The 16,167-nt window shown below is 55.3% G+C and overlaps 1 protein-coding gene across 1 annotated transcript in view; it reads right to left on the reverse strand.

Moving 5' to 3' along the window:
- CDON (cell adhesion associated, oncogene regulated) overlaps window positions 1–10,860 on the reverse strand; it is a 34,765-nt gene extending 23,905 nt beyond the window's left edge. Inside the window, 5 exon segments of the mRNA XM_031556839.1 lie at window positions 81–310; window positions 560–703; window positions 1,446–1,718; window positions 3,140–3,234; window positions 10,648–10,860. Of these exon segments, the coding sequence (XP_031412699.1) occupies window positions 81–310; window positions 560–703; window positions 1,446–1,718; window positions 3,140–3,206 (714 nt within the window). The 5' untranslated portion in view covers window positions 3,207–3,234; window positions 10,648–10,860.
- Between the last annotated feature and the right edge of the window lie 5,307 nt (window positions 10,861–16,167).

The raw sequence follows: 16,167 nt of genomic DNA on the forward strand, positions 1-16,167 counted from the left end.
GGCCGCGCGCTGCCGTGGCACCCGCAGCCCCGAAGCCTTGCACAGCTCTAACACAGGTCCTGCCACCCGGCAGGGGTCACCAAGCCCTGCACACGGCAGCCAGCGCCTGGCCGAGCTGCGCCCCGTTCCCTCCAGGTGCATTCGTGCTGTGGAGCTGAGCACTCACGTGTGACGACGAGTTTCCTCCCGGTGGGTTCTATTCTGAGGTCGTGAGTGACGGGGTTGTAGGCAGCACACCTGTAGGACCCCCTGTCCTCCATGGACACATTGAGGATCTGCAGGTTTCCCGACGGGAGAATTAGGTACCTATCTGAACAAGTGGGGAAGAAGAAAGTTGACTTAACTTCATCTCAAATAAAGACAGATGTATTTTCTAATAACCTGTCATACAAACTAGTCCAGTCTACATTTAGAACCACAAAAAATCACGCTGCTACAACGGGATACTAATTTACAACGGGTCTGATGAAGCAGTGAGCACAGAACGGTGCGCACGCTGCAGCATCGCGAGTCCCTTCCCATTAAGCTCCACGGCCGCCCGCTGGGCGCTGCTCCTCACCTGCAGGCTGCAGCCACTTCCCCCGCACTCGGAAGCGGATCTGAGCCCTGGGGTTGCTCTGCGGCACCGCGCAGCCGACGAGCGCCGTTCCTCCTTCCTCTGCCACAATGACAGGTGTCAGCGATGGGGCAAAGTGAGCCAAACCTGGAGGGAATTACAGGAGGTGATGAGCAGCCGAGGGCGGGAAAGGGAAGAGAGGACCTGGCGTTCATCACGGGCTCCGATGGCAGCACGGAGCGCAGCTGAAATTAATGCTTGGAGCTTTCCTGTCAGAAACGTTACAACGCTTTTCTGCGGTTATAACTGATGCAGTGCTGAACACGGTGGCATCCTCCACTCATTGCTGTGAGCAAAGCAGTGAGCAGGAGGCCTCAGCAGCACCTTCAGGTGTGCTGCAAAAACTTCAAAAGGAAGACAGAAGTGTGAATTCTGCTCCTCTGCGCCCTTCGTGCTCACAGCACCTCCCAGCTGCTCTGCTTTCCTACAGCAGCCACCCCACAGCTCTCCTGAGAGGGTCTTGCTATGGGTCACTACTCTACCAAAACACTTCTCACACTCAGAAGAAATTTTCCTCCCGGGGGGATTTTGGACATGCTCCATAGATGAGATACCCTTACACAAAATCACTCAAACCCTGCCTGACAAAGGCCCGATTCAGACAGCACTGCGATCCCAAGCAGACAAACAGAGGAGCACCACAGCCAGCACCACACCATGGGAAACACAGCGCGTCCTCCCAGCTCCACGCAACGCACCTCCAGGGACTGAGATCCACACTGGGTCCCAGCGCCCGGTTCCCCCACGGCAGAAGGAAAACAAACCACACAAACTCATTGAGGTCTCCGCAATTCGCATGGAGTGAGGAACACAAACCAAACCGACTTACTGCCCATCGACACCACCGCAGCCCTGCTCAGAACTGCGCCCGCGCTGCTGCTGGCCACGCACTGGTAGCGGCCAGACGTCGCCGTGCTCAGGGAGGCGATGCTCAGAGACCCGTGCCGGATTTGCACCCCTGGCAGCCCGCTGCCCAGCGGCTCTCCATCCAGCAGCCAGGAGATGCCAGCTGTCGGGGGCTCAGCGGAGCAGCGCAGCACCACGGGGCCACCGGGCTTCTGGACGGCAGAGATGGGCTCGGAAGTAAAGCGGGGAGTCAAGTCTAAAAGGAAGCAAACAGTACCGTGTTAGGGAGCAGCCTGTTAACGTGTTCACACGAGCAGCCGATGGGGTTCAGAGGAACGGATGCGAACAGAACACGGCCATCTTGGGGCCTGCTCTGCATCCAGCAACGGCCGGGATGCGGCCCTGCAAAGGGGCTCAGATGTGACTGCAGGGGCTGGGAGCAGAACGATGCACTGAGCTCAGCAAGGCTGCGTGGGCAGACCTGGGAACGCCGAGTGCACGACTTCATTGGGATGAGTGATGAATTGGGCAGCCGTTATCTGCAGCGGGGCGAGCAGGCAGGGAAAGCTGCTCGTAAATAAAAGGCTGAGCTCCAGAAAACTTGGTGAGGAAAGTCCATTGATTTGCCAGAAGAAAATTCCTGCTTGTTGGAGGAATCTTTTTCCTGTTCTGGCCAACGAAACATTGGGAGTTATTTCCATTTGTTTTCTGTGGGATTCTTTGCCGAAGATTTTGTACAAGCCAAGTGAGAAAAAGGCACTTAACACCAACAGGTCCTGTTTGGTTAGAAACGAGTGACTATTTGCAAATGGGAAGAGCGGCAAGGGAAGATGATTTTGAGTTTGTAAATAAGCTAATAAAGCCCAGATAGGACGGACTGAGAGCAGGGAAAATGAAATCCAGGTTGGATACAGCTTTCTCATAGGTGGGGCCCTCAGCTCACGCTTTGCCTCTCAAGTCAGCCCGTCCAGCCGCTTACAGAGATGAGCTGCAGGTGAGAAGCTGCGCATTTTTAACAGAACCAGAAACCCAGCTATCTACATAAACATAAAACACGAGTGGAAATTAAAGCGTGGCTTCACTTAAAAAAAAAAAACACCAAAACACAACTATATGAAATCCGTAAAAATGGTATCCAAGCATTTCTCAGGACTCCAGATGTACGATTTTAGCTTTTAATTAGAAAGCTGCTTTTCCTGATAGGGGGGTTTGGACCTCAGGGCCGGCACCGATGGCTGCACTGCCCCGTCCTGCAGCGCCCGCATTGCGGTCACAGCGGGCAGCGCCGGCCCCGCAGATGGAACTCATCTCCCATGACGGCTGGAAAAACAAAATTTATCCCATTTGCTTATAACGACTGCCTATGAAGTGCTAAAAGTAGTAAAAGCTTCTTTTTTGTGCGGTTACATTAAGACAAGCTGACTACACAGAGCAGATGTGTCAATGAAAACCAGCCCTCTCCTTTTTCTACACGCCGGAGCCGTTCCAACCACCGCCACGCATCGACGTTCGCAGCTCAGAGATCCCACTCCCCTTTTCCTTCGCAAGCTGCAAACCCCTCCCAGCCCCACGGGAACTGAGATGAGAACCCAGAGCCCAGCTCATCCACAGAGACCCCAGAGAACAAAGCCCTGGGGCTCAGCCTCGTTGGGCGCAGCCTCACCACCAGGTCCTTACCTGAGCTGCTGGCGGAGATGAGCGCGGCGGCGAGCAGTGCGTGCAGGCAGGCAGGGGCCGAATGCATAGCGCCCGGACAGCAGGCACCACCACGGCTGCAAAGCAAACACACAGATGTCCACGGGAAGCCTCAGGAGTTCTTCTTTTAGCTCCCCTACAACAAAGTGTTTGGGGATGAAAAAAAAACATGGCGCAACCAGGAAACGGCCAAAACTCTCCGCAATATAGAAACCATCTGCAAAAATGAGTTACAAGTTGAGCTTAACTATGTTTCCAAGTCCAATTCTTGCTATAAGATTTTTCCACAGCTGGGATACGCGGCACACGCACCGAGCCGCGCCGCCCTGATGAATGAGACTACTTGCCAACCAGAGGAACTGAAGTCCAAGATAAACAGCTTATCTATCGCAGATAATATTGTTTGCAAACAATAATCGTTTGGCCATCCATCAGCAGCTCCACTTGTTTAACAAGGCACGAGGATCCACGTTCCACAGCAGCAGCTCACAGCCCCGCAGCCCGTCAGGGCAGCACCCAGCAGACCCCGACGTGCTCAGGTTGGAGAAGCCCTCGGGATCCCCGCGCTGACCGCACTGCTCAGCGCCACAGCCCCACGTTCTGGGGCAGCCCGGGACGGTGACCCCCGCAGCCCTTTGGGCGAGGACGCATCGCCAACAGGCGCCGTGCCTGCACATCTCCCCTCCCACACAGCAGGTCTCCAGCGCAGCACTGCCACGGAATGCTCTTCTCCCAAGCAGCCCCACAGCTGCCACTCACTGCGCTTGGTGCTGCCCTCCACGCCGCGATGATGAATAAGACCTGGGCTCATTTAGCACGGTTACTTCATTTATCAGTCTGCCCGCGGCTCGCCATACAGCCTCGCTGCTGATAACACCCAGCGCTGCGGGACAAGTCTCATCTGTCACATCCGTGCACAAACCCCTCACCCACACAGCGGCCCGTGGAAGCACATCTGGGCAGCGCTGCGCTCCCAAGGACCACATCCAGAGATCCACTGCAAAACCATCCCACGGTTTATTTAAAATCACAGCATTTCATCATCAGTGTCACCGTGAAGTGCCTGCGCAAAACACGCGTCGGGAAGAGGCTCCAATCATAATAAAAATATCACTACAGACTTTATAGAACTATTTACTTCCAAACGCTTCTGCCTGCGATTCCGCCTCAAGTTTACAGTGACAGCTTTAGGAGGGGAGAGGAATCCGAGGAGCTGCGCTGCCGTTTCGGGGCGGCTTCAGCCGGGGCCTCCCAGGTCCTGGCAGAGCGCAGCACGGCCGCTCCGCTGAGCGCAGAGTAAACATGCAGAGAACTTGTTAACATCAAACGCTGCTCTGAAGAGGCTGGGGGGCAATGTTGCTTTTTGCCAAATCTTCCCCTGACTATTTATTTATGAAAAGCAATGAAACGTATATTCTAGGTCAACTTTAACCCCGGCACATGGAGCTACTGGGTTATTCTGCAGCTGTCTTTTCAAACAAGGCCAGCTCATTATCTTTAACTAAACTTTATCTTTGGCGATCTACTTTATCCGGGCTCTGATTTCCCTCTGTTTATCTTTCTCTTCACATGTTCCTGGCTGCCAGTGTCAGCAGCTACTCCTCTCCGACCCAGCAGTCTGGCCGGCGGAGCAGAGAGACGTCAAACAGTGCACAGAGCGCTGGGGACCACTGCACCCCAACTGCAGGGAGGAACGAAGCAGCAGCTTTACCTGGGCTGGCATCCTCAGCAGCACCACCCCGGAGCCGGCAGGGACCTCTCCTCACATCGCCTCTGAGAGCACTGCAGGCTCCGCTCGTACGCACAGGTGGACCCCACGAGTGCTACACAACCAAAGGAGATTTGCTTTTCTTCCACGCTTCGCCTCACATGGCCGCAGAACTCCCCGCGATGGAGGGAAGAACAGAGACCACAGCTCACCATTCTGGGGGTCTTAAGACACTCAGTGGATAAAGTCTGCCTCAAGCATGAAATGCTAATGCAAATCCAAGTGTTGAACTGCCCAAGGGATGGGAAAAACAGAATGTTCCTGCTTTGCCATCATTGCAGTACCACACAGCTCCCACTCTGACCACCAGGCGTGACAGCAAAGCACTGCCAAGGGCCAGCAAGGCGCTCGCAGGGCAGAGCAAGGAGTGCTTTGCTTGGATGCCACTCCAGTTATGTATCTCAGCCTGCAGGATGAGCGCACCAGGAACGTCCATGGCTTCACTCCCTGCCCCTCACCTGAGTTCATCCATCCCCACCACTGCAGCCTCAAACGCTCCACGCTGTTCTGAAGGAAGAGGTGCCACAGATAGGATGAGTCTATTTATAATAGAATATATTTACAATCCTTCTGGAACTCCAATACTGACAGCAATTACTCACAGCAATTCTAATAGAGTGGAACTGAAGCGGCCACAGTTCCCATGGGCAGAGGGAAGCCTTTCAACTCCCAGCACCAATGCCTCCAGACCTGAACTGACGCACAGCAGAAAGCCATAGCCCACACTTACCCCCCTCCACTGAAACCTCTTTATCTAAAGTCATTTTCCAGTTGTTTTCCTCCAACACTTGACCTCTTTGCTGCCCTGATATATTCTAGTCACCGGGAACAAGGAAGATAAAGGACCTGCGCCAGGAGATGGAGGAGTCCCAACCACTCCAATGGACGCCTGCCTGCAGAAAGCACCCTGCACACACAGAGTCGTAAATAAACACACACCTGATACCTTCTGGGAGATCATTAGGAAGATGGAGTACTCAGAAGGACAGCGTAATTCTAGTTGTGTGCCTCATTTGTCACTGATCCCTCATAAATGGTGCCCAGCAGCCCCAGGGACAGCCACGCACCCGTCCGTCACAGCGCTGCGCTGCACACTGCTGTCAGCAGCATCCTGCAGCGCTGGGCTCCGTGCACCTGCTGCAATCCCTGCTCCCTGCAGGCAGTGGGAGCAGATGGCCTTTAAGGGTCCCTTCCAATTCGAGCCGTTTACGACCCCCCATCCTCTGGATCACTGAGGGACTGCCCCGCTCCCGCACCTGACCACAAACCCAGCTCTGCCCCATCCTGCAGCCCGGCGCCATTGGCCGCACCCCACACAGAGCAGCTGCTGCATTCCCACCCCGTGCTCCCTCCCAGCGTCTGACCTTCAGTGCAGGTCCGGCACACCTGGAGCTACAGGAGGGATCCCAGCATGGAGCCCTGCGAGCACCAACACAGCACAGCGCGGGAGGAGGAGGAGGAGGAGGAAGGAAACGGCAAGCCGAGGAACAGAGGGAGGTATTCAGGCTCCCCACTCCACCTCCAGGAGCTGACAGCCCTGCGAGCAGCCCAAGGAAAAAGTGACGTCTGCCCGCCGCAGCGCTGCCCAGGGCTGCCCAGACCTGAAGGTGTCACCTCTCCATCCGCCGCCCCTCCGAGCCGCAGTCCGACAGCCTGCAGAAGCGCTGAGCACACTCTGCGTTATTTGTTTTCCTGGCAACTCCGCAATCCAATCAATTTTTAACTCGCTTTCCCAGAGCCTCGCTGTACCAACAACTGCAGAGTTTCAAAGCGGCGAAACTTGGGGCAAATGAAACCCCCGGAACGAAGCGAAGCACCGCCGCCAGCGTGAGCGAGCTGAGTCGGGTCATTAAATCTCACACCAAGACACCTTAAAAAAATGTGGTATTGAAGCCTGTGGCATTCCAAGAGAAAGCAATCAGACATTCCTGCAGCCCCGGCTCCTCAGTGATCTGCAAAGCCTTTGATCACTCACTGTCTTCATGCCGTCCTCCTGGGGTCCTGCAAAATGAGTGTAACAGCTGGCACCGAGACCTCATGAGCTTCGTGCCGGGCTCTGCGGAGCGCGGAGAGCAGCACTGCTGTCACTGCTCAGCAACAGTGCAAGGCCCGAGCACACTGCTCACACACTGCTCACACACTGCTCACACACACTGCACACATTGCACGCACACACACTGCACACATTGCACACACATATTGCACACACATATTGCACACACACTGCACGCACACTGCACAAACTGCAGACACACACACTGCACACATTGTACACACTGCATACACGTTGCACACTCTGCACACACACTGCAGACACACACACTGCACACACACACACACATTGCACACACACACACTGCACACACACTTTGCACACACACACACTTTGCACACACACCGCTCTGCACGCAGGGCAGAAGGCACCCCGAAGGATCCCAAGCTGCCCCAGCGCCATTTTTATGAATGCTTAATGATCGCTCAATCATTAGCATCAGCCTTTAAAAAGCAAATGCAGCACCTACAGTGTTCATTACCCTCCCCCTCCCCCCTTTTCAGGGTCTCAATCGAGGCAGTCAAGCATGCAAACTGATCCTGTCGCCAGCAAAAGCATTTCCTTTCACTGTGGTCAGCCAAAAGCAGGGAAAGAAAATGGAAGTGACTTGGAGTTATGGCACCAAAAAGGCCAGACAAGCAAGGAAATAATCAACTCCACATGAGCCACTTCTAGCCCATCACAATGCAAAGGGCCCACGACTAACCCCAGGAAAGGTCAGCGGGACTATGGGGGTCAGAAGCTGAAAAAGGCAATAGTGAGCAGCTGCCAGCTGCAATAAGAATCAATGTGTTCCTAATTACGCTCTCCGAGAGGACCCCAACACCGAGGAGTTGTGCTGCAGTCACAGCTCGTGTCAAAAAAAAAAAAAGTGCTCCCATTTCACTCTCTCCACCCTGAGCACTGAAACTGCAGTTTCTGTTACTAAATTGCAGGAAGTCGAGCGATGGAGATAAGCAATCAGGCATTTACACAAGGGTTGGGGTTTTGTTCAAACACCATCACCAGGAATTATGGCATCGCCAAAGACGGGGCTGCAAGAGTGGCAGCAATGAAGTTCTGTACTCCAAAGGGCTCCAAAGGGCTCCGGTGCTTCTGTGAATGCTGAGCCCTGAGCAACCAGCCCAGCACTCCCTGCATCCCAAAGCACGCTTCGATCCAAGAGGGAAAACCCCACCGGGATTTGCTGAGAGTGGAAAGGATCAGAGAATGCACTCAGGGCAGCAGCAGAAACCAAACAGAAACCGGAGCTGTGCCACAGCACAATGCCACGGTGCCACAGCAGCGCTGCTCGTCGGGATGCTCTGCAGCCTTCGTCCTCCTTAAGCCACCCGGGGACGTGTTTCTGTCTGCGGGCAGATGGAGCGCTGAGGATAAGGGAGGCAGGGATGTGGGCAGGGCAAGGCAGGGCTGCAACATCAGCCCCTCCAGGCAGCGTTTGGTGCTACGGGACAGAGGTGACGCGAGAAGGCAGTGAGGCTGGGAACAAAAACCACATCAGCCCCGGAGCCGGCGTGCCGACGGAGCAGCGCCCGCCAGATTCCTGTGCTGCTCTCAGGCCTGGGAAGCCTCACGGCTGGTATCAGCTGTTGGACACGGATCAAAGTTTAGCTTTCCATTAATCCTTTGAGTAATAAGTGAAGCTGATAGCGAATTTTTTCGAGAAGACAGTTAAGATTACTCAGATACTTAATTTGCACTCCGATATTTCAAAAACACCTTGACTTTAAAACCTCAGTCTTGGCGTACATATGGTCTTGATAGAAGAACGCATGCTTTGGCATCGGCTGCAGAAGTGGATTTGTGAGCAGAGTGAAGAAAAGTTAACGGTTTGTGTGCTGTTCTCTGCAGCTCTGCTGCTCTCCCAAAGCGCGGCCGGCTCAGCCCTGCTGGCACACAGAGGTGTCCATGGGGCAGCTGGGATGCGCTCTGCTCCCACATCCCACAGACCCACATCCCACAGACCCACATCCCACAGACCCACATCCCACAGACCCACATCCCACCGCCTGCTGCACACGGGCACTGCGAGGCACTCAGCCTCGTTAGTAACCTCAAAGCAAAAGGCTGACAGTCCCCCGCTGCCACGCTAATGAAGTGGGTATGGTTTCTGAGCTTCTGGCCTCGGGGGGAAGAAAAGGAATGGAGCATTAGCCTAATGTACAGCTCTGCCCGGCCGCAATTATCCTTAAATGCCTAACTAGGGGCTTTTAGTCCCCGAGGGACCCAAAGGTATCATTAGTGTAACAGTCCCAAACACGGCCCTCACCCCTTCCCGCTCCCATCCCCATTCCTGCAGCTCACTGCTCTGCTCTCCCCGGCTGCTGGCAGTGCTCCCCAGTTCTTCCAGCACCACCGATTGGATCTTCTGATTTCCAGCCAAGTGATCTCACTGCGCTCAGCGTTTCACAACCTCTCCAGCCCAGCACCTTCCTCCAGGGCAGCGCGCATCCCCCACCCGCAGCACCAGCCACACGGGAGGAGACAAACATCCACAGAGGGAACGCTGCACCCCAGTGCCATGAAGCCTCAGGTCAACCTACAGAGCACTTTCCCAGTATCTTTAAACTGCAAGAATGTGATAAGTTTGGGAACATGTAGTAAACACAACTCCAAGCGAGGCACAGCCCTTCCAGTGAGCGAGGGGACTCACGGGGCTGGCTGTCCGTGACGGGCATGTGCATCTCCGATAGCCCCTCGTCTGTTAGCTCTCCAGTTCCTATAACCAGGGCCAAGCACAACTTTAAGAAGGACAAGAACTGCAGGGCTGCCCTGTCCTAAAGCCAAGCCGCACAGGTTCTCCAACAAAGGGGCTGACATCCAAACGCGCTGCATGCAGCACACACTGCAGGGCCTGCCCAGCTGGGAGAGGAGAAAGTTCCCAAGAAGAGCCCCAGCAGACAGCAGGCTCATTTCTGAGGTGGCTGCAGATGAACGCTGACACCTCATCCCTCGGCAGCACAGCCCTGAAGAACAGCAAACAGCTCCCTGTGCCCCCACGTCCAACCCAGTCTGTTGGAACTTGCAGGATCCATGCTATCCGTGATCCCTTCAAGGGAAGCACGACTATTAAATCCACACCTGCAGCCAGAATTTATAGCAACCCCATCGACTGCTGTCTGACATCATCGGCAATTAGGAGCCTGTGAACTCATGGCTGCAGGATATGGGAGGTGCGGGGAGCGTTTCTGCGGGCTCCCACTCACCCTCCAGAATTCACTGCTGGTGGAGTGAATAAAAACAGGATTACGCATAAGAACAGAGCAGTCGAACAGCTCTGACTCCCTTCTCTGCTCCAGGTCGCTGCTTTCCTCCCCGCACAGCGCGGCGCCGAGCTCAGCAGATAACTGCAGCCAGGCCGATCCCACCCCACGTCAGCATCCATCCCATAGCAAGAAAACAAGATTAAGGAGCACCACGGCATTAGTCTTCATTTAAACTTGGCAAGGAGAGCAAGAGCTCTTTCTGTTGGCTCCTCTTTGTGTTTTTAAGCAGTCTCAGACTCAGCCAGAGAAAGGTGCCTGGACTTTTTAATAGTTGGGGATTAGAAAGGACAACACTTGTACACTTGCCAGACCCCAGATAAGTCGTGAATGCTTAGGTTAAGCAGGCGAGCATCTGCCTCCTGCAATATATACATTTCCAGAGTGAAAATAAACAGCTTCACACCTCCGGCTCGGAGAAGGGCTTCGGCTTCTTCTGCGTCCTCAACCTGCGACCTACCAGACAAGGACGGGGCGCGGGGTGAAGGTCACTGCCAGCTCCTGCAGCCCACAGGAGCGAAGCGGAGCGGCTCACGCCCAGCACTGGGACCCGTGCAGAACTGCAGCCCGCAGCAACGGCAGCTTCGTTTGTCTCCAACTCTTCTCCACGTGTGGCAGCCTACGTGTATAAGCAGTGACAAATGCACTAATTAAAAAAATGCCAGCTTGGAAACTCGACCGTTTTTCAAGTGCTCAGAAGCCCGTAACCCAGGGGGCTGCACCTCGAATTACCGCTAGCACTAAATTCACTGGAGATCTGTTTCTGTGACGACTTCCAGCGCTGCAGAGACTCAATACGTGGGGCCACACAGCGCCGACCCTCCTCCCCCAGCACCCACCATCCGTTATCCCCCCCGGGCTCCTCTCTGCCCGATCCCAACAGGCACAGCAACGGGAAGCGCCTCAGTCGGAATATCTGAATTTAAAATTATACCATCGGGCCCAAAATTTCAACATATTTTGAGAGTTTTGGTAATAACATTTCTGATTACATCCGTTGCCAGCTTCCTTCTACACCCTTACGAAGATTTGAAGCATACATTCCAATTTCATTCGGCAACAAAGATTAGTGGCAAGAACAGAAAACATCTTCTGTTCCAACAAACCCTCGGGGTTTTCCTCCTCGGCTCACATTTCATTAGAGGAGGCTCCAACCTCCGGGCTGCGATGTCACTGCAAGGTATTGAGGCAATCAGCTTCCGTGCCACGCCAACACGCACGGCTGGGAAGGCTGCTGAGAAACAAAGGGCTCCTGAAGCGACTGCAGGCTTAACTTAGGTAGTTAAAAGCAACAGTTCTCAGCAAACGGCATGGAGATCCGGGCCTGCCCTTCACTCAGCACAGCTGCAGTGCGAGAGCTGCTTTCTGCAGGGGAAAGGGGCAAAAGCCACACAGCTCTGCAGGCAGCAGAGCACAGCGTGGCACAGCCACGCATCCAACACCAGCATTCCAGCCAGCACAGCCCAGGGCACCCAGAAACACAGCTGGGTGCTGCAGGGCTCGATGCCACCACGTCCCCGCGGGGACCAAAGCAAAGCAACACCACGTCCACGACGGCGGGCACTGCTCTCCGAGACAGGGCTGCAGCAGCTCCCAACCCTCACCCACCTGCAGACATCTGACACGGCCCCAAGCCTCCCCCCCTTCTGCACAGGCTGGGATTTCAGCGGGCCCCGCAGAATGAGACGGCGAAGACAGACGCAGTTCGGTGGGGGAGGAGAGGCACACACTATTAAACACATCATCTGTTTGGAGCGCTGGCTCCTGCTTGTTCTTGGTTATATTATTCACTCAGGAGTGGATTAATCCATCACTGCAAAAGAATCTCCTGATCTCAGAGATAAAGGCAACAAGTCATGTACTGACTGTCTGTGGATCCTCCTGAGAACCTCCAGCCTCTCTCATACCCTTATTTGGGCTGATCTATCAGCTCTTAACAAACAGCAAGCAAGAAGGGAAACAAGAGCAGAAAAAACACCACCTCACAACAGGGACCGTAGTGGGGAGAGCCCCGCTCGGGTCCAGAGGGGATCAGAAACCCCAAAACACCTCTGGTTTGTGGTCACCAGCTTTCTCCACTCTTGGTGCAGTTCCCCACAGTGGCCACGTCAATGAGGAGCACCCACAGGGGTCACCTCCTACACCAGCACATCAATGAGGAGCCTTTGCTTTTCAGCCACGTGGATGTCGTCTCCGCCAGGTGAGAGCAGAGGGAGGGAAACCCTCGTAGCATCCACTCATAGGAACCACGGCATCTCCAACCGCATCGGAGCAGGCTGCCGCCCAGCAGTGCCTGCACACATCCCAGGGCACTGCAGGAGGAACGGGAGCTGCTGCAGCCCTCCGTGGGACAGCAGAGGTGGGGAAGGGGCAGCATCCACAGGATGAGCAGGGCAGCACAGCCCACAGCCACCTTCACCCCACAGCCACGAGTCGGTGGTGCCCAGCCCTTCCCAGAGCACACAGCCCCTTTGTTTGAGCTCAGCTGTGGTGCAGCAGCACTGCACTGTGCACCATCACAGCCCAATTCCCACTGCAGCCCTTCCCCTCCTCTGCTCTGCTTCGCTATTTGCAGATTTGCTGCGAGGAAAACCCAGCGAGCAGACTTTGTACCACTCCGAGGTAGGAAACATTAAACTTGCCTTTGAATTAAACAAATAAGGCTCAACCACTCAGTTCATTATCAGATACAATGGTTGAAGTCTGTGGGGAAAACTAAACAGCAAAATCCAGCCCATAAATCAGAGCTGTGATCAGACAGACAGGTGAGGCTGGGGGCGGTTTCAGGTTCCTGCAGCAGTTCGGTCTCACAGCCCAGCAGGCTCTGCTCCCCCCAGCATTGCCCCCAGCTGCCAGGCAGGACCAAGAAATACTGCAACGGAGCGGGCTTATCTCGTGCTGCTTGTCAGGGGATTTACCACTTCATTTTTTTTTTTTTAACCTTCCCCCCCCACTGTTTCAGTGAGCTGAATGGGTTTATGGGGCAAAGTATGGGGGAACAGCAAAGCCTTTCCCCTCCGCAACACTTAGCTCAGCTACACCACAAGAGTGCAGCTTTATGAGCCAGTTAAGCTCATTTAAAACTGGCTGCTGCCAAAAGGGGCTGTGCCCTCCCCTGCAGCCACCACAGCCATCAGAAAATTTGGGGCACCCTTCCGAGCAGCGAACCAACCCACGGCACCAGCTCTGCTCTGAGCCCCCGGGTGGTGGGAGAGCTCCAGCAGCTCACAGGGATGAGAGATGGGAACACAACCCAGCTCGTGTGATTGTTTTCCCTCCTGTTGGAAGGCAGCAGAGATTTCTCACATCGGAAGAGCGAGGGCTTAATGGGAAAGGCAGGTGGTGCAGGCAGTGCTGAGCACACGGCTCATCAAACTGCTGCAGGACCATCAGCACAGCACCACGATGGGGCTGAGCAGAACCGTGTGACACAGCCCTGGAAGACGCAGCGAGCCATCTACAAGGAAACTGCTGGAAGAACACCCAGAAAAAAGCAGCGTGCACATCCACGGGCAGCTATCTATTCCAGGAATTCTTGAGACGGGTAATTGGAGACTGCTCTCGTTAGCAGAGAGCCTTCGTGCTGAGCTTGCGGAGGAGACTGCAGGGGTTGGGATGGGAAGAGGGAGGATCTCTCCCTGGAGAAAGAGGGAGAGACAACAGCAAGTTCAGGCAGTGCTGGGAACGCAGCTCTGGAAACTTGTCAGATGTTGCACTGCAGAACTGCTGCAGACAACAGCACTCGGGGTGAATCGCTCCCATGCAGCCGGGAACGTTCCTGGGGAGCAGAGCTGGTGCCAGCTGAGCCGCCGGGCTGCAACAGCAGCAGTGCAGAGAACAGCCCGGTGCCCAGCCTGGAGAGTCTGAACTGGTAGGAGAGCAGGAGGTTCCCATCGAGAGAGGAACCGTGAGCAGCTCCCCTCCACACAACCAGCACTGACTGCGTTGGCTGCACGACTCAGCTGTGAGATTCCCAAACAGCTTCTGCCAGCACTCCTCTGCTCTTAGAGGGGTTCAAACATCGTCTGTGTCTGAGCACGTGTGTGTCAATGAGAGGAAAACGTCAGTTGGAGCAGGGAGACTGAGAAAAGGGCTCCAAACGAAGAAAACGCACTGCAGACCTGAGGTGGTTGTTATTAAAAATCACTCCCAGTTACGGGATGGTTCATCTCACAGCATTAAAAACCAGAGAAATACTGCAGCAAGTGGGAAAGCTGCAAGCTCAGTGCTGGGGCTCCCTGAGAACATCAAACCCAGCGCAGCTCTGAGCCTCTCTGGAACCGCATCCAGGAGCAGAACCCGCAGCTGTCACACAGACACAGCAGCAGCCCCAGGACGGGCACCGTGGAGCTGCGCCAAGCCAAATCAAACCGACGAAACAAAATGCATCTTCATACGGTTGTGCAGATGGCTGCGTGCCTGAGAACACTGCGAGCTGCAGATCAGAGACACCCAGCTCTGCATGAGAAACCAAAAACGCCCCAAATCCACATTGAGTTACAAAATAGCTTCATCCTGGTACGACTTAACCATCTCACACTTCTCAGTTCGGTTTTGGAGGCTGAAGCTCTGCTGTCCTTACACTGATGGTGGTGAGCAGAGCAGGACGGCACCCCGAGCAGCCGCAGCTCCCAGCAGGGCTCCCACAGCAGCCAAGGCCTGTGCAGGCAGCACCGCACCGCAGAGGGGTGGTGGGATGAGGAACACCAGCACTGTGTGCCCATGGAGCCAATCCACCCCTGTGCTTCACTGTTTCCACATCTGCAGAAGCAGGCTTTAAACAAGAAAGTGTGTTTCTAAGCTTTGACAGTTAAAATCCTCAAGTGACATCACCTGAAGTCCGAGCACAGCTGCCTTATTCCTCTGGCACATGGCCGTGCCAAAGTAAGCACGAGCCCCAGTTTACGGGCTGACAGCACACCTCGAGATGGCGAAAGCACTGCTGGGGTTTGCCCTGCAGCACTACGGCCCCTCCTGACTCTTTCCTCGCTTTTGGGGGTAAGAAACACCACATTAAGGAGCACTGAGCCCCAGGAGAGGAGCACACAGGGTGCACCGACCCAACGAGTTTGGTGGAACAGCAAGAACGGTGCTCACAAGGAGGAGAGCGATGGGAACCCGAGGAGCAGCACAGCCCCGGGGTGCCCTGCATGGCGCACGGGAGGGGAGCACAGCACCCAGCCCGACACGGCCGCTTACAAGCAGCTTAGGGGTGTAAATCGCGTTAATCCCGGCAACAAAGCTCCAGGCTCACCCTAGTGTGAATCGCTAATCCCTCTCCAAGCGGGGCTGCCCCCATCCAGAGCTCGGAGTCACAACAGCGCAGCGCCGAGGTGATCGCACCGAGCGCCCGAGAGACCCCGACAGCACCGAGCGGCTCCAGGGGCTGCAGCACCGCTAAGCCCATCTGCTCATAGCCTTCCCTCTTGTTTTGGAGGAGATTACTGGAAGAATGCACATTTCCCTTTTTATTGCTGCGTGCATCGGGCTCTCCCCGAGGCAGCCTCCAAAAACGCAGCGTGTTGGCTTCAATCTCACGAGCAGCGCGCGTATGGTTTGCTAAAACAAAAGCACGCAGGTCATAATCAAGCCGGATCAAAAAGGTAAGGATTCACACCGCCTCACGCGAGCTGAGAGCTTCCACAACGCAGCCGCCACTAATTGCAAAAGCACCTTTCCGCCTTAACGAGGGGGTGGGCAGAGCAGCACGCGCAGCTGTCGGGAAGCGGCTTTGCGACAGGCGAGGATCGCGAGGAGGGCTCAACCTGCCTCGTGCAGCGATGACGCCCGGCCTGCAGCCGCAAGCAGGAGAGCAAAGCGGGAGCGGAACGGAGAGGTTGCGCGAGCGAGAGGCGAAGCGGAGCGGTCCGCTGTCACCGGGCCGGGGTCGGCGCGCCCGATAACGGCGTGGCTCGGGCCGAGCAGC

Source organism: Meleagris gallopavo, chromosome 26 (genome assembly GCF_000146605.3).
Source record: "Meleagris gallopavo isolate NT-WF06-2002-E0010 breed Aviagen turkey brand Nicholas breeding stock chromosome 26, Turkey_5.1, whole genome shotgun sequence".
Taxonomy (NCBI): domain Eukaryota; kingdom Metazoa; phylum Chordata; class Aves; order Galliformes; family Phasianidae; genus Meleagris; species Meleagris gallopavo.